At 48.9% G+C, this 18,459-nt stretch overlaps 2 protein-coding genes and 1 non-coding gene across 3 annotated transcripts; all 3 read right to left on the minus strand.

Annotated features, from left to right (window-relative positions):
- Positions 1 to 216: 216 nt before the first annotated feature.
- On the minus strand, positions 217 to 3,560 carry LOC130119859 (transmembrane protein 100). Its single transcript, XM_056288450.1, has 2 exons — positions 3,490 to 3,560; positions 217 to 3,298 (listed from the first exon to the last, which is right to left on the minus strand). Exons 1-2 carry the CDS (start codon positions 3,558 to 3,560, stop codon positions 2,812 to 2,814), a joined length of 558 nt encoding a protein of 185 aa, XP_056144425.1. The 3' UTR covers positions 217 to 2,811.
- An 8,374-nt stretch (positions 3,561 to 11,934) lies between these two features.
- Positions 11,935 to 18,296, minus strand: LOC130119962 (uncharacterized). Its single transcript, XM_056288569.1, has 9 exons — positions 17,734 to 18,296; positions 16,914 to 16,966; positions 16,190 to 16,796; positions 16,017 to 16,070; positions 15,811 to 15,889; positions 15,417 to 15,561; positions 14,328 to 14,417; positions 12,741 to 12,934; positions 11,935 to 12,250 (listed from the first exon to the last, which is right to left on the minus strand). Exons 1-9 carry the CDS (start codon positions 17,835 to 17,837, stop codon positions 12,110 to 12,112), a joined length of 1,467 nt encoding a protein of 488 aa, XP_056144544.1. The 5' UTR covers positions 17,838 to 18,296; the 3' UTR covers positions 11,935 to 12,109.
- On the minus strand, positions 17,317 to 17,390 carry trnat-agu (transfer RNA threonine (anticodon AGU)). The gene has a single exon. It is a non-coding gene; the product is annotated as a tRNA-Thr (tRNA).
- Positions 18,297 to 18,459: the final 163 nt, after the last annotated feature.

Below are 18,459 nucleotides of genomic sequence, written 5' to 3' on the forward strand. Positions count from 1 at the left end.
TCCGATGCAACGTGGTGAGGACCCCGCCGCAACTGCGCTAGAAAAGAAACAGCAGGCTCGTTCATATTCCGCCCCACTTGCTCTGAAGCACACCTCAGAAGAAGACGAGGTGCTGATTGTGATGTTCCCGTTTGCGCACTCGGTGCAGATGCGAGGGAGAGTTTTCTGCACTTGTCCCCCCCCTCCCCCCTCTTTCCCCCCCTTTCTAATCAGCGTGGAGGATAGAAGAGAGGGCTCCTACTCGGTGGCCCGGTGCCCTGGCTTCTGCCGGCGTCATAGAACAAAAACAAGAAAAGATAAAAGGCAGATGGAGCAAAACTTTCTGTCCACGCGTGACGTCACCGCAGCTTCCTCCGCTTCATCCGCCGCTTCCCCTGAAGAATGATCGCGTCGCTTCCCGGCGAGCAGATCCGAATCTAGCGCGAGTTTCGTCTCCCCTCTGCTGAACACGAGCTGAAGGGCACGGCTTCCCAGGCTCTCGTTGCTCTCCTCCACCCTTTCCTCTTTCTCGTCGATTCCCTCCCCATCAAGTGTGTGAACTGTTGGCCGGCGGCTAACGGCACAATGGGGCATCCGCCGACACAATTGGGCTGCGACTTGGCGTGACAGATCGTGCGTGCACGGCACTGGCGAGCGAGCCGGACCCACGAACGGGTCTTGGGCGGTTCGTCAGCAGCCGCCCCCCCCCCGCCGCCCTCTTTATGCACAGACACGCTTTACACGCACGCAAGTGTCCCTGGTCTCGAACGAGATCGATACGGCTCTCCCCTCCGCGCATAGCTTTGCAGAGGGGACGCGGAGAGGACGGACCCCTTTTCTTTTTTCTTTCCTGCGCTGCTTGGTGAACACGTCGTGCGCTCTCCCCCCCCTCCTCCTCGTCCCCTCCTCGTCCCCTCCGCCTTTTGTTACGTTCGGGCGAAAAGCAGGAGAATGTTCTAGACGCGAGTAAACGGACGCGCTGCGGGTCTACATCCCGTGAGACCGCCACACAATCGACCAGCACCGATTCATAAACGCAGTCACATTCCAGACCCCCCGCCCCCCCAACAAAGCACAGCGGCTTAAGAGAGGGAATCCCCAGCACACACGCACACACACGCACACACACACACGCACACACACTCATCAATATACACCAGAGACTGAGTCCAGTGCCTACAGTGTCGTCACAGTGACGGAGTGGATTTGCCAGTCCCTCGGTGCCAATGCTCATTCCTCTGTCAAGGCGAGAGAATCTGAATCTACAGCACAAAGAGGCAGAAAAGGGGGGAGGAAAATGGCCGTGTCCAGTTGGGGCTCGGTGCTAAGTTGTACGTGTGAGTCTTAATGGGGGTGTCGTGCTGCGGCACACAGCTGCTCCGTGGCTGTCATGATGGGGCTGAGAGCGAGATCGGAAGAGAAAGCCGGGGGGGGGGGCTTGTGGAGCGATGGGGAAGGAGGGGTGGGTGGGTGTATAAATGGTGGTGGTGGTGGGGGGTCCTGTTGGGGTAAAAAGAAGAGGGAGAGAGAGGGGGGGGGAATTCTCCGGAGCGCAGATGGAAACGGGGCAACGCGGTAGAGCCTTTTTCCAATAGTGCTAGCTTGAGGCACCGAACAGGAGGGGCTCCCGGGGAGCAGGCTCAGTCAAAGTGTCCCTGCAGTGGCATGTATCCTTAGGCAGTGTCCTTCAGGAATCCTGGCCTGCCCTGCCTCGAGAGGTTCCCCGCATATACACTATGCAGAGCCAAGTCAGTCAGACCCTCTGCTTTTATTTTGTGGAGCAAGACCAACAAAAGGCCCCATGACATGTGAAGAGTCTTGTTTCCTCACTGCTTTGCTTTTCTGGAGAGTTCTCCGCCTTGGCCATGGGGCCGCACAGAGACGTGGACTTGTGGCTGTATGTGTGCTCCTCGTAAATGAACGCTACATCCAGCAGACTTTCAGGTCATCAGAATTTCTCTGCGATACCAACACATACGTTAATAAACACACACACACACACACACACTGCAATTCCCCAGAAGACCATCTGCCCTAGCCAGCTCCTCGTCCACACAGCTGCCAGTAAGATCCTGCTGGACTCAGGTTCCACGCTCCCATTGCGTAAAAAAAGCCCCAACACATTGCTGCGGTGTCACAGGACGAGTGAATGACGTGGGCTGCTGACGCGGGTGCACTCCTCTTTCGACCAGGTGTCGGGTTGCCCTCCCTGGCCCAATTCCGGCCTCTTGGGCGGTCACCTGTCCCGGCAGGAGGAATGCCGCGACTGACGTTCCTGGTGACGCCAGCACCGACTCCGGCAGCAGCTCCGCATACTGTGTCGGAGTTGTCCGCGTGAGCTCCCGCCGGGCGAGCTCGTGCAATTATACGAGCGGACCGCGCAGTCGTGTGTTTGTACATCTGTGCGTGTGTGTGTGTGTGCGTTTTGCGTGTTTGTGTACATGTCTCCTCGGAGGTTGTTTTGACACCGGACACCAGCTGTCTGATGATAAAGGAGCGTGAGAGGTGGCGCTGATCCCTCCATCTCCCGATCCTAAAATGCTCCCAACTCTGTAGCCCCCCCCCCCACACACACACACTCCATATATATACACATACACACAAACAAACACATATCCTCTCCATCTGGCTGTCTCTTTGCCTCTCTTTTGCTGCAATTCCAAGTTCCATCCGGTATCAGCTGGGCACAAGGTCCACCATGAAGACTAGCGAGGTGGGAGCGCCAGCATTTCCTCAATAGCCCCAAAGCTCCCGGCCCTGGCCTCTAGCTCTCTTCTCTCTCTCTCTTTCTCTCTCTCCTCTTAAGTCCTTTCCCCAAACTTCCATAGTTCATCACAGGGGGCACTGTTCAGAAGTAAAGGAGCCTCCCTCTTTCTTTTTCCTCTTCTTCTTCTTGTGGACGGTCCAGCACACACTAGCTGTCAGCACCAGCACTAGACCCACGATAAGTAGCACGACAGACACCACTTTGGTCTGTGGCAGGTCATTGTAGGTGTAGGTCACCCCGGTTCCTGCTACTCCAATCACCAGGGAGATGATGCCGAAAGGAAAGATGCAGCGGTACCAGGACTTCTCCATGCCCCCGGTGGCTTGGGACAAACGCTCTAGGGAGGAGAGCACCTCCGGGACCTTGGCGCCACCAGCTTCCAAGGACTGTCCCTCCTGCCCTGAGGTGGCTGGGGGCTGCGACTGGCAGGCCAGGTGGCCCGTGGTGCAGCCCATCCTGGTGCTGCAGACTGGGAGGTCCAGAGATCGGGCTGTGGCGCCGCCGGTGCCGCTACTACTGCCCTCTGGGATCTTCTCTGGAGTTTGGTCTGTCCTAGAGGAGACAGAGATAGAGGAAGCCAGAAAAAGAAAGTGAGAGCGAGAGAGAGAGACAGACAGAGAGACAGAAAGAGACAGAGAGAGAGAGACCAGAAGGAGGCCTGTATGAGACCAGAGGAGACTGGAGAAGGAATGGCTGGAGTGTGCCAGATGAGGGCTTTTAAGTCAGTGCAGAAATCCACTCACACTTTCCCCTTCTCTCCCTCCCTCTCTGGCGGTCTGTCGGTGCACTGCCTGCTGGTTCCCTGGCAGCACATTGTACACACTGCCGAAAGAGGCAAGAGCAGATATATAAGGGGCCAACGACAGGGGGCGGAGCCGGGGAGAGAGAAGAGATCAAATGCGAGCCATCCGATTGGCTCTGGCTTTGGTGACGTCAATGAGAGAGCAGAAAGAATGGGGGGTGGAGGAAGAACAGGAAGGGGGAGGGGTAAGGAGTTAACTGCTCCTTCTTTCTTCTATCTCTCCCCATCATTATCCCTCATGGTGTTTTTTTGGGGTTTTTTTGTTTTTTGTTTTGTGCTTTTTCGGTCCTGCTACGCTGTAAAGTGAAAGCGTCCCCGAGGGGGGGGGGTATGAAACCCGGATGCTGGCTGGTAGGACCAGAAAATACACGTTGTGTGTGATGATTTCAAAGAGACGAGAGGAAACGAGGGAATCCTTACACCGGGACTTGGACGGTACTTTTTTTTCCATTTACTTGGGTGTGGTGGTGGGGGGATGGGGTATTTGGTGGTGGTGCTGGTGGTGGGGGGGGGTTGTGTGTGGTCATTTAACCCTTGTGTTGCAAGGGTGCAAATGCCCATATCAATTACACAATCCAACACTCCCGTTGCCCCTCACCGAGTAAGAGATCTTGCACATTTCCGTGCAAAAACCAGAACCCCCTGCACACCACCACATCCTCCTCCTCCTCCTCCTCCTCCTTTTTTCTTTTTTTTTTACATGCACACAGACACTATGCGTCACTGACATTAAGGAGAACATCCTAAAAAAGAACCCATGAGGTACAGCTGCAATTATTGTGTACAGTACGGAGTATTAAAAACACACACAAACCCACACGCACAAATAAAAGCAACGCAGAAGTACCACACACTGTCCTCCCACCCACTCATACGGTCGGTGCCAGTCCTTCCTGAGTGAAAGACAACCAGTGGTGGGCAATAGATAGTATCGAATCTTTTTCTTCTTCTATGGAAATCGATTCGGCTCGGACAGCTCATCACCTCGGACTTGCAAACCTCCAACACATCTTAAAATAACACGCAGGAGAGAATAAATGTGTGTCCGTGTGTGCATGTGTGTGTGTGTGCATGTGTGTGCATGTGTGTGTGTGCATGTGTGTGTGTACACGACTTGTTTTCTGCGATTTAGCCCAAAGGCAGTCTTGATTCGGTGTTCTCCCCCCCAAATAAACGGGAGACCAAGCCTTGTTAAAACCGAATGACTGCAGACAAACCTGTCTCTTATTACAGAAAGTTGGATCGGTTCACGCGGACACGGCGTTTATCGAGAGGAGCGTTTCATCGCTCGTCCAACGCCCCTTCTCCACGGCGTGGTACTGGCTCGTGGTACTGCTCTGTTCGACTCTACTCGCTTTACTTTTTGGGATTGGGTTTTCCACTGCAGGTCACGGCGAAGCCCCGCTGGTCGTTTGTGGGCGCGTTGACTAGTTTTTTTATTTTTATTTAAATAAATAAATAAATAAATATACATTTATTTCTATTTTATTATTTATTTGTAGTGGTATTTTCACGTCACCTTTTAGTATCGGCTCAGCTCGCTTGGAACCTCGACGGAGGTGGTACCAAAAACAAGTACCAGGTACTGTCCCTAACTTTTGCTCAATGGAAAACCCAAACAAGCGAGTAGAGTAGAGTAGAGTAGAGTCGAGGCGGTACCATGCAGTGGAAAAGGGGGGCATAAGTGACCTCTTCAGTCTCAGCTGACTGCTGGTACCCCCACCCTTATAAACAAGACAGCGGCGTAACGACCGAAAACAACCATCGGTTTCATATGCAAATATGGGCGTGAGCATTAACTAGCGTTACTATGGTCATGTGTACTACACACCGAGGGGTGGGGAATGGTTGCAATCACAGTAAGATGGTGACAGATGTACTCTTAGCCCCCCCCCCCCTCGGTTCAGCGATGGTCATTCCCTCTCCACATAGATGGCCTCTCTGACTCCCCGTTCAAACCAGCGTTCCTCCCTATCAAGGATGGTCACTTCCTCCTCCTTGAAAGAGAGGCCACTGGCCTGTAGGTGGTGTAGACTGTGGAGTCCTGGCCTGACGTGGTAGCTCTCGTGTGTTGTGCCATCCTCTTAGCCAGTGCCTGTTGGTTTCCCCGATGTACAAGTCACGGCAACCCTCCTGGCACTTAACAGCGTGCACTATATTGCTCTGTTTGTGCCGTGGGGACCTGATCCTTGGGGTGGACCAACTTCTGGTGCAGCGTGTTTTGGGGTTTGAAAGCAATTGAGACGCGGTGTTTGGACAATACACATCTCAGCTCTTCCAACACTCCCACCACATATGAATCACTACCGGTTTACGCTCAGGCAGCTGTTGTCCTCCTGTCTTCGATGGGCTGGTGCCCTGTTTGGGCGTCTTCCTGGCTTTGACAAATGGCCAGTTAGGATAACCACACTTAACCAGGGCCTGTTTAATGTGGGACTTCTCCCCTTCCTTCCCCGGCCGCTGTGTCGGTGGGGACGTTGTCAGCTCGGTGGTACAGCGTCCTGATGACTCCTAGTTTGTGCTCCGGTGGATGACGAGAGTCAAACCTTCAGCACTGATCAGTATGTGTTGGTTTACGGTCAACATCAACAATCAAATGTCCCCCATCACCAACTGCAGTTTCACAGTCTAAGAAGGCTAACCTGTCATGTTTCACATCCTCCCTGGTGGACTTGATGTCCACAGAGTTAATGTGGTCGGTGAAATGTGGTACGTCCTGTGATTTAATTTGAACCCAGGTGTCGTCCACAAATCTGAACCAATGGCTGGGTGGTGTCCCTGGATGGGACATCAGAGCCCTCTCTTCCACTTCCTCTGTATACAAGCTGGCCACTACAGGTGAGACTGGGGAACACATAGCACACCCATGCCTCTGCCGATAGTACTGCCCCCTGTATGTGAAGTACGTGGACTGAAGACACCGCTTCAGGAGCAGACCCACTTGGTCGGTGTTAAGGGTGGTCCTATTGCTAAGGGTGGGGTCATGTTGTAATTTCATACGGACTACCTCCGCTGCTTCACCAACAGGAACGTACGTAAAAAGAGACTTAACATCATAAGAGACCTTTTTTCCCCATCCTCCTCCACAATGACGTCCTTATCTAAGTGTCACCTTATAGAAATGTCTCTCGAAACTACCTCCGTATTGAAAATAAGCGGATATATTAACCCACATTAAAGGATGTGCAACCTGTAGAGGAGGTATGTGCCTCTTTGATACGCAGGACAGCCTCGTGTAAAGAATGGAGCTGACCTTCAACACGAATCTAAAATGCCATCTCTGAAAGCTTTTCGCAGACCACATGGCGTCCGTCTCGGGCTGCCATCGGTGCGATTTTGCGGTGGATATAGTATGTGTATGTGATCATACGCCCCCACACCACACCCAGTTAGTGACATCTGCCATGCGTTCGGCTCGGTAAGCGTGCGTATCGGTGTGTATGGTGGGGGTCGACTGGCGGGTGAGACGGGGGGAGACTTGGGCGCTGTGGTTAGGAAAATCGGCACGAGGACACTGGGCTGTAATCCCAGTCTACGGACAACCGGGATAACCTCTTATGGATGTGAGCTGTTACAGAGCAGCCCACATGTATTCTTCAAGCTCTCATATCTTCCTTATATCGCCCCCCCCCCCCAGCCACAGAGCAGAGATATATATGAGGGTTAAGAGACGCTACTGCAGAGATCATTGCATCACAACAACACAATTCATTGTGTGATGGAATACCCTGCCTCTTGTCTACTCATAAAATTAACTCGAAAGGGCTTAAGGTTAATTACCCCGGCAGACAGTGACCTAACAGCATAAAACTCTTATTTTATTCACGTTTTGGAGGATCCTCGCTCTTCAGCGTCCACAATGGGCAGCTTCTTCATCACCGAGGCGCGAAAAAATATTTCAAGTCAAACAATCAAACCGCCCTTTTGTCGAGACACAAGCAAAGCCCCCCCCCCCCCGCCTTCCTCTTCCCCCAGTGAAATGAGGATGCTGGCCCAGCCGGGCCCAACGGGTTGAAATCAAATGATAAACACTAATGGAGGGTAACCAATAACCACGGTGACTCAACACTCTGCTGTAGCGCCCTACCAGCACAGAGCTCCAGAGGCGCAAGAAGGGTAAGAAGAAGGTCGAGAAAGGATATGTGTGTGTGTGTGTGTGTGTGTTTGGTTGAAATAGAGGCTGGCAGACAAATTGGACAGACAGTAAAGGAGAGGAAAAGCAGGCTTTTGAGAGAAGTGGATTCTTGGTAGCTCTGCTCGGTCTCTGCGGGTTTATACTTCAACTCCTTTTCTTATATTAGACCGTGGGAGAAAGGAGAGAGTCCAACAAAAGGGAGGGGGGGGGGGAAAACAAGAAACCGATGTAAGGTGAAAGAGCTAGGGAACAAAGTTGACTACAAATAGCGGGGGGGGGGGGGGGAGAGTCAAGGCAGTTGGGATTCTGTTGCCCCGTGTTTTGCGTGACTGACAGGACTTGGAAGAGAACAGGTGAACCGCTTCCATGGCAAGTAGAAGAACATCTTGCATGTTCCATATTGTCACCGAGATGTGAGAGGAACGACGTGACGGGTCTGAGGGACCTGGACTGGGTCGAGACATGCCGGCAGCAGCGGCTGAGCTCTCTGGGCGATAACCAGAGCCAGGCGGCGGCCGGTGGAGCAGGTCACGGGGCAGGACGAGCCGGATAGGCGCCTCTCCTCCCGGGATCTGTGTGCGCCTGTGTTGCCGTGATCTCGCGGATGCTTTACTGCCTCCTCCTTCCTCCTCTACGCCCTTCACACGGTCGGCCCGAAGACCGTATCGGCAGACCGGGAGGCAACGATAAGCCTCGTCGGGTTCTCGAGAGATACACAAGCTCGCACAACCTGCAGTCAGGGATTGTGTCTTGAGTCACACTGGTACATGGGGGACAGGTCTTGATAATTGGCGAGACCGGCAAGGCTGGGATTGTGGTGTCCATTTTGTTTGTTTGCCTTCCTTCTCTCTCGTTCTCTCTCTTCAGGGAAACCTGCCATTTCCAGCTGACGGCCCTCGGAGATGCATTCTCTTTGTGACTCAGATGCCCTGTGTGTGTGTGTGTGTGTGTGTGTGTGTGTGTGTGTGTGTGTGTGTGTGTGTGTGTGTGTGTGTGTGTGTGTGTGTGTGTACACCAGGGCGAGTGCAGCAGGGAGCAAACACCCACGGCCTGCTGTGTGAACCCAGCGCCACCTGTTGCCCAGTCTGGTGAAGCCTGTGCCAGTGGCACAGTGTGGCATCCCCATGTCATCTGTGAGCCTTTCAGAGCCCCCCCCCCTCCTTCACACATACTCCCTCACGTCCCATTGGTGTCGAGCAGACCCATAATTACCCTCTTTCTCCGATTCTAGTATTAAGTGGCCATGGCGGCCTCAAACACGTTTACAATTCTGTGCCAGCGACAAATCACGATCTACGTATGTAGTCATAAATCCTTCCGAGTGGGATTAAATTTAACTGAATCGTGACACACAAATGTTTATATGCTTAATCTTCCAGCAAGCGGCTAACCTGCCACGGCCGGTAGGCTGTCATTAAATACATACTGCAAATAGTCGTCCATATAATTAAAATCATGGGGTATTTTTCCATCCATCCATCCATCCATTACCCGAACCGCTTATCCTGCCCCTCAGGGTGGCGGGGATGCTGGAGCCTATCCCAGCAGTCACTGGGCGGCAGGCGGGGAGACACCCTGGACAGGCCGCCAGGCCATCACACAGGGCCCCCCCCACACACACACACATTCATACCTAGGGGCAATCTAGTATGGCCGATTCACCTGACCTACATGTCTTTGGACTGTGGGAGGAAACCGGAGCCCCCGGAGGAAACCCACACAGACACGGGGAGAACACGCAAACTCCACACAGAGGACAATGACCCGGGACGACCCCCACAGTTGGACTACCCCGGGGCTCGAACCCGGGACCTTCTTGCTATGAGGTGACTGCGCTAACCACTGCGCCACCATATTTTTCCATTATTATTAATTAATGAAGTTAATTAATTAATTAACCACCTTGGGGTAATTCAGTTACTGCAAATGAACCCATCCTAGCTGTGATCTGTGTCGCTAGGAGCAGCGGGCTGCCGCCATCATGCTGCGCCCGGAGACCAACTCCAGTTCTTTTCCCACCGCCTTGCTCAGGGGCACGGACAAGCGTATCAACCCTAACATGCAGGTTTCTTTTGATGGTGGGGGGGAAACCGGAGCACCCGGAGAAAACCCACCGCAGACACGGGGAGAACGTGCAAACTCCACACAGAGGACGACCTGGGATGACCCCCGCCCCCCCAAGGTTGGAAAAAAACTTGGGGGTTCAAACCCAGGACCGTCTTGCTGTGAGGCGACAGCGTGTAAGGTAGGAGTGTTGCATGGGTGAGCGAGAGTTGCACTGCTTATTACGTACACTAGCCTCACCTATTCGGTTATTATCTGAGATCACGGCCTCCCGCCGTGCCTTCGGTGAAAGAAAAGCGGAGTGATATTCCCCCATTGTTCTCTACCCACATCACAGCAACCCATACGCAAGCAGCCTAACAGCGGGCTACACTTTGTAAACACAAATGATTCATCTACTTGTTAAACGCACAAAACCCCCCAGTGTGATTTTTCACCCTGTTTCACGCATTCTGTTCACACTTTGTAATGACTCTAAATAACAGTTATTTTTGGTCAGGACCGACTTCAGTGTGAACTGGCCAAGTGATTTGCATACAATACAGTGTAATGTATTCTGTGAGCGCTTGTTCTGTGAGATGACTGCCACCTGTTGGCGTTGCCAGTATTACAAGGGGTCAGCCAATGACAAAAAAAAACATATTTTCTTATGGTCTAGTGCGTAAATAGTTAATAACTTATTAGACAAGCAACTAAAAAAGTAGGACTTAAGCTGCACAAAAAAATTGTTTGATGGGCATCATTTAATAAAGGAGCCAAAAAAGAACTACAAACATGTCACAACTGACCTGACTCAACCTTAAACACTGTGCAGACCAGCTGTCTCGTGTTCATAGACATCTTTAACACCTCCCTGGCAGGGTGCCAGCCTGCCTCAAAGCCTCCACCACTATCCCTGTCCCCAAAAAGCTAGGGATCACAGACCCAAATAACTACAGACCTGTCGCTCTGACCTCCGTAGTGATGAAGACTTGTGCTGTCCCACCTCAAGTTCATCACCACCCCACGCCTGGATCCACTACAGCTTGCGTACAGAGCCAACAGACGACACAGTCCCCATGGCTCTCCGCTCCATCCTTCTTCACCTGGACCTCCTGGCACCTACACCAGGATGCTGTTTGTGGACTTCAGCTCTGCATTCAAGACAATCAGCCCAGCTCTCCTCCAGGGCAGACTCTCCCAGCTCCACATGCCCCACTCCACCTGTGGGTGAATCACTGACTTCCTGACCAACAGGAGTCAGCACGTAAAGATGGGAAAGAATGTCTCGGACCCTCGGATAATCTGCACCGGTGCCCGCTTAAGACTGCGTCCTGTCCCCGCTGCTCTTCTCACGTTACACCAATGGCTGCACCTCCAGACATCAATCTGTCAAGCTCCTGAAGTTTGCGAGTGACACCAACGTCATCGGACTCATATCTGAGGGTGACGAGTCTGCTTACAGATAGGAGGCTGACCACCCGATTTCCTGGTGCTGCCAGACCAACCTGGATCTAAACCCCCTGAAGACAGTGGAGATGGTGGTGGACTTCAGAAGCCCAGCCCTGTGTGACTCCTCGGTTACCACTGTGGGGTCATTCCATTTCCTGGGCACCACCATCGTTCAGGACCTCGAGTGGGAGCCAAAACATCAGCTCTCTCATCTAAAAAGCAGAGCAGAGGATGTACTTCCTGCAGCAGCTGAAGAAATTCAACCTGCTGCAGACGATGATGTTGAATTCTTACACTTCCATCACCGAGTCCATCCGTACCACCTCTATCACCTTCTGGTACACTGCTGCCACTAGGCAGCATCCTGAGGCCTATCAAAACCTCATGTCACAAGAACGGTTTCTTTCCTGTTGGCAGTTGGACTAACCAACAGCCCCCCCGACTAATAAACAGGCCCCCTGCCCCCCACTGGCAGACTAATGTTTTGCTGTTGTTTATTCTAGATCTGTTATCTATCCATCTCTCTGTATTTTTTCCCACACTTGATTTTGTTCTTTGTATCAACAACGCCGAGCTAAATTCCTAGCGCATGCAACGCACATGACAAAAAAATGTCCAATTCCCGATTCTGAACTGTAAAATCTTTTTGTTTATACGCGGATATAATACGATGACATCATTTCTGGTAATAATGTGCCACAAAAGCACTCTACGGTGTCAAACAGAACACAAGGAATGCAAATTTTCAAAGGCACACCCTCTTTATTTGGTTATACAAACAGTTGAACTTCATGACCTGTGCAAACACAGAAGAATTCATCCTCTGTCGATATAATTCATAAATCACAGCACACTAAGACACATATCCTTTTAAGTGAGCCTATATGCTTTGGGTCAGGGACCTGAGAAATACTTTAGGAAGTCAGTCGGGTTAAGTGTCCAGCACAAGGCTGGGGAAACGCTCCCCTCCCTCTGCCAAGAGGGAGAAAGTGTCTCTGAGCACTGCAGGGTTGGGACATCCAGGGCCGTGTATCATAGAGGAGACCTGAGGGTACAGTGTGTCTGACAGAGCCTGCCACAAATAAGCAGGGGAAGATGAATCGCCTTTCCATCCAGATGTTCAATTGAGCTTTAAAATAAACTTTTCAAATCAAAGAAGGTTGAATCAGTTCATCTGGATATGATTTTTCTGTGTCCGGATGGACTGATTCAACCTTCCTTGACGTTCTTACCTCGATTATTGAGCATGCATCAAGACATAAACTTTGCAAAGTCGTTCTCTGCACACAATCTCCGAAAACATTCGAATAAGCAACAGAGAATTGCTGATAAAAACTGTCATTACATAAATTTGAGTAACCCTTTTCCATCTTTATTGACACATCAGCTTCTCCATCTCAAATGAATTTAAAAATTGATGCATTTAAGGAGTTTGTCACTATTTTGGTGTTTCCATCAAGCTTTTCTTTTTCCGACCTTCGACTTTTGTGTGTAAAGTTTGATGGAAAAGTAGCATGCACATATCAAAGAGGGAGCTTGAACCCGGTGTAGTGAACTCTTACCTGATGTAGGTACGCTTCCTGCTGTAACAGCACCGCCTCCATCCTCAGCTTCTCCAGCTCTCGGAGTTCTTCCTCCTTGGTGTAAATGACAGTGGGCAGCAGGGAGACATTTGTCTTGTTGCCCCATTCACCCTTTGCCTCAGCAGGGCAAAGACACCCCCCCTCTGGCCTGCATCGATCCCATGCCTCCCACTCTGGTGGAAAATAGGGTTATTTTTAGAGCGCGAGCGTGAGCAACCGTACCCCAAAACGTTTTTCTGCTGCGCTACCTCAGCTTTAAATAGCTAGGCCCTAACCTAGCCACATCAGAATAGACAGCTTTAAAACTACTTCGTCAAAGGGAATGGGGGGGGGGGGTGGATGCAGAGGCCAAGGAAAATACTGATCTGGCACTGAGGCTCTATTTTCATTTTCCGTACAGCGAGACGGAGAGGCTGAGTTAGCTCGTTAGCACATCCTGCGGTTTTCTCTCGAACAGCAGATCTCTCCGAGGTAAACTGGCAAAGATGACACACTCCCCATACTCTCATATCTCAAAAGCAGTTAGAAAAAAAAAGGCAAACCAAAGACAGCTAGAACTCACCATGTCTGAAAAAGAAAAAAAAATCTTGCAATGATTAAAATAAGACTTAAGATGAAACGCAACCTGCTGCCTCACAACACCAGATGGATTATGAGCTGACTGCAATTGGAAAGTTCTAGGCAAAGGCAAGGCAAACTTATCTGTATTACAATTATAACTTACAGTTTCACTTAGCAGACGCTTTTACCCAAAGCGACGTACATCTGAGAGTTAATACAACATGAGCAAGCATCTAGTCAGGAGGCAACAACGCAAGTAGGTGCCAAAAAACTAGGTTCAAGTCTGATAGGACATAGGTGTCAACAGGCAGTGCACAAAGGCAATGCATAGGGTGCATAGAAGTGATTTTTATATATATATATATATATATATATATATATATATATATATATTAATACCATCAGGAGTGGAGGTGTTGGAGAAGGAGCTGGGTCTTTAGCTTCTTCTTAAAGATGGAGGGGGACTCAGCGGAGGGAATGGAGTTTGTATAGCACATTTCAGCATCAAGGCAATTCTAGATTTCTCTGGCACACTTGCTATGAGCAACACATCTATAAAGGCCCCGGGAGCCTAACAATTCACAAATATAACAAAAGAATTCCCTGAAGGCAAGAAAGTTATTATCAGAGAGGTGAGAATGGAAAAACTGAGCATCCTACATGTTTCCCATGTGTCATTGGAGTCAGTGGAAATTGTACCATGTTACAAATTGTGAGTGCTGTGAGTGAGTGATCATCCACCACCCAGCGATGTTAATTCTCTGAGTTTTTCGACTGAGCACAGGGTCACAATTTCACCACTTATGTCCTCGCAATTGCGTCAGACTTTTCCCGACAAAGGCGTGGAATAATTGCAGTGTAATACCTCCCGTTTTTCCAGGCTGCCTGTTTTTCCTGTTCTCAGTAGTGTTATCTGATCAAATTCCAGTTAACACTCGATTCTTTCCCCCGCCACTCATTTCATAATGGAGGTTTGGTTTGTAAAGAGAAAACAAAGATCCCCACCTCGCTTCATGTTACTTGAACATTTTTGAAGCTCCGCTGCCATTGTCTCAAGGCTCTCAAGTGTCCCTTTGTACATGCTTTCTCGTCTGCCTGTGGGAGGAAATAAATACCAGTCAAGTCTAATAGCAGATAATAGATAATGATCTACACCAGCTGTGTTTCTTTAGTTGTGCACCTTTCGCAATAGAAACTTTCTCATTCGAATCAATGCTGCTGCTCTACACCAGGTCCATGTTGTTTGAAAAGACTCTGTGCACATCAATGAGTCTTTTTTCACAATAACCTCAAAAATCCAGTGTTTATTACTGGTATTTAGGCTTTCAAACCATTAATAACCTGTTTTTCCTTCATTCTGAAAGCATGAAATATACAGTATAATTGAGAGCATGACAAAGAGGAAGCTGTCCCAACACAAAACAGGAGAATTAAACCAATGTGGACACTTATGCTTAATGGAAGGTGTTTTCCAAACAATGTATACACCTGTATGGAAGGCCTACAAATGCCAATAGATTTTATTCCAGTTCAGGTAGCAAGTATTACTTTGGTTCTCATGTATTGCCTTTGATTTTACACGTTTGAATGCACTGCTAAAAACAGAACCAGTTCATACACAAATGAAGATATTGTGTTTAGACAATTTATATAGCTGACGTGTGGCCGGTATAGACTTAAGGTTAGTTTCCTGTTAAAAGTACAAAAGTATTAGCATCATCAAAGAAAATTGATTAGTGGTTGTACTTGTTGTAGTTTAATTGCATTTTGTTAATTGCAGTTAACTGTAAATGTTATCACAAGAAACTCAATCCAATCAATAATTAGGGGCTTTGATGGAAAATAATGGGTTCAAATGCTTATGGATTTACAGGAAAAGCAACAGCACTTTGCTGAGGAGTAACTCAAAACTAATGCACTAGTCAACTGGCCGTCAGAAAACCAGCTTCCTCCAATATCGTATGACATTGTTTCCTAAATCTAATATTCTCAACCAATGCACTTCGGTCATCTCATCCCTTGCTTTGTTTGTCCGCATCAACCACCCACCCTTTGTGTGTTTATACATGTGTGTGACACTCTACAAGTTGGTACCTGAATCTGTGCCAGCCTTGGAGGCCTGTTTGGCCAGGATCTGTTGGATCTGGTAGCAGTGGGTAAGGTCTTGACCTTGGTGGATCAGTCTGTCCAGCAGAGTTCTGGTCTGATCTGGGCTGCCACAAGGCCAGTCCTCAAGAAACTTTGCAGAGGGATTGAGTCAAGAAAGACAGAATGGCAGTCCATTGATTTGCTGAAAGGGTATGAGTCAATTTCCCACTGTCCATCTATAAATCTGCCATGGAGCTCTTGAATTTTGCCAATTTCTCCTGGTGGAGCTATAAGTGTAACTTATGTACTATACTTTACTTGAAATGAAGGACATTTCACCATAAAAATCATATTTAGAGCTCCATGTAGTTTTTTAATTTGCGAACAAAAGGAAGGGTACCGTAGTTCTCATCCTCTCCATGAAGTGACTTCTCTCTGGCACAGGCTTTCTTTGCATTGCCATTACTTTGTCCCACAACCTGGAAATGCCATACATATAGAAAACGTAAGAATAGAGTTGGAGAGTAAAAGGTGTCATATATTTTCACTAAATCTTGAGATCTATTTTAAGGGTGAATCTAATGTAATTCACTGGATTTTAGCCACCTGTTTTGCTTGCTCCTAAGTGATTTCCATCTTGCTATCTGCTCAGAGGATATCCTGCCATTGAGCAAGTAAAAAGAACAGTTAAAGCAGCAAAAAGAACAGCGAGTCAAAACTTTTGTTTTCCATTAACACAGCATGAGTATCTTTCATACAGCAGTTATGAAGAATCATACCCATTCTGAGAGCTATGAGCGCTAGTCTCATCTTTGTGAGAAACAGACTTCTGGTTTTTGTGAGAAGGCACCAAAGTAGTTGCAGCTTTGCCCATGTCCCCACCACTCAGCAGGCTGCGTTGAATTGCTTCATATTTAGAGTGGGTGATTGAGGCGTGTGACTGACCCTGGTTGAGAGAGGAAGAACTTGAGACAGCTTGCTGTACTTTCCGAGGTGCCCGATGAGGTACCACAGCAGCTGATGAGACGGGACATTTTTGGCTGGAGCTCCCATTTACTCTGGCTCTGGATTTCTTAGAATGATGACCAGTTGTAGCTCTTCTGCCATGTACAGAGGATGGTGATGTCTTCGATTCTTTTCTGTGCTGACTGCTGGATTTAGAGATAGGTCTAATGGTTGCCTGTTTGAGTTTTGTCGTTCCAGAGGCCCGAATAGACTCTTTGGGTTTGACAATTTTGCCATCTTGTTCTTTGATAGCCACATATTGCCTGTTACAGTCCTGGGGTTCTTTAAGAGTTTCTGTACTGCTGCGGATTCTAAGTGCTTCCTTCAGTGCTCGTTCCAGTAACTCTAGTTCCTCTCTCTCCTCTGGTAGAATGTCAGGGTCTAAACAAAGCACCATGCAAATTGTAGTTGCGAATTATTTATACTACACATAATTACTTTGTAATCTGTACGTTGATTAACTGTAAGATGATGCAGAACTAACAAAAATTGTATTACCCTTTTCAGTATCTTCCTCGGTGTCCTCGGTGACAATCTTGTTCTGTGGTTTCCTGAGGAAAGACCCCATATAGGCATAGGTAATTTGCAAATCATTGACACACGCGCACACTCACACCAAGAGGACAGAAAATTGGCTGGAATACCAGGATCTTTTGTTTGTGAGATACTCCCACAACAGTATATCTATAGATCTGCAGATACAATCAAAGAGAAATTAAAAGAAATTATGAATTCTCAATATTTATAAACACATTGGGAATTGGAATCCACTGATTACACGCACTTGATCACGAACAATTATGAATCAACTCACTCGTACTTGGGACGATATTCATATTCGGTGCATTACAACGAAAGACACAGAGATCGCGAATAAACTACTCGTTGCATTTGTAGGAAAAGGCACTGCTGGGATTCGAACCCAGGATCTCCTGTTTACTAGACAGGCGCTTTAACCAACTAAGCCACAGCGCCTGATAACGCTACCCATTTGCATTTCCAACAAAAAGCAGATCATCGGCGAAATAACGCTGTCGTTCGTACTTCAACTTCACCAGTAACAGCAGTACTTTACAAATTCTTGCTCTGGTACATATAAAGTGGTTTTTAAGACAAAAAGCTCTCCAACAATACGCATGCACACTAAATAGCTCGGTGCCCATCTGCAATTTGTGGTGAACAGGTTCGCCAGTTTTTTCAGCGATTACTTTTTGTATCATCCTGTGAACTCTTTCACGTAAGTCCCATACCATTAGTGCTTTCAACCGGTAACTGAGATGAAGTTGTCGGCCCATAGAAAAGGACTGGTGATACTTACAAACACTGTAATATCTCCCTGTAGTGCTGCATGTCCATGTGCATCTTAGTTTGCTCATCTTTGCACAGCTTGATGGCCCCCTCAACCGCAGAGAACAGTGACATGCTCAGGTCCGGACCAGAAAGGGTTGCCAAGGCTTTTAGGTAGTCGTACCGCGAGAGCAAAAGATTAAACTCGGGAGAAACAAGAGAAAGCGCCGGTTTAAGAAGCGAACTCCACCAAAACGTCAAAACTAAACGGTTGAAATCCCGTGTAACGTCTCGTCATGTGACACCTACGGCATCTTGTAGGATCCCTGTTTCCGCGCTGACCCGCGAAAGAAAAGCGGAAGTTTCGCTTTCTCAAAACTAACGCTAGCCGGTTAGCGTTAGCCGCATAAAGTGGCGCTTTCTGGTTACAGAAACCAGTTTCTCCGCGTCCCGTTAAACGGACAACAAATTATTCGACGCATCCATAATCGGATTTCGGTCATATTCGGTAAATGAGGTCTGAACTCGTCTTAAACTACCTGGAACAAAACGGTCTTAACAGTTTAACGGATAGACTAGTTGCTTTTACGAGACGACGCACCTCTCGCGAGAATAGCTGCCATGGAAACGGACGCTGTCACCGCGCGCACTCGTCGAGAGGAGCGTTCGCCTGGATTCCGGGAAGACCCGCCCCTGCTCTATCTCTGATTGGCTAACCATATCCCTAACCCCACCCTAACCTTAACCAACCTAATCA

Source organism: Lampris incognitus, chromosome 10 (assembly GCF_029633865.1).
Source record: "Lampris incognitus isolate fLamInc1 chromosome 10, fLamInc1.hap2, whole genome shotgun sequence".
Classification (NCBI taxonomy): Eukaryota; Metazoa; Chordata; class Actinopteri; order Lampriformes; family Lampridae; genus Lampris; species Lampris incognitus.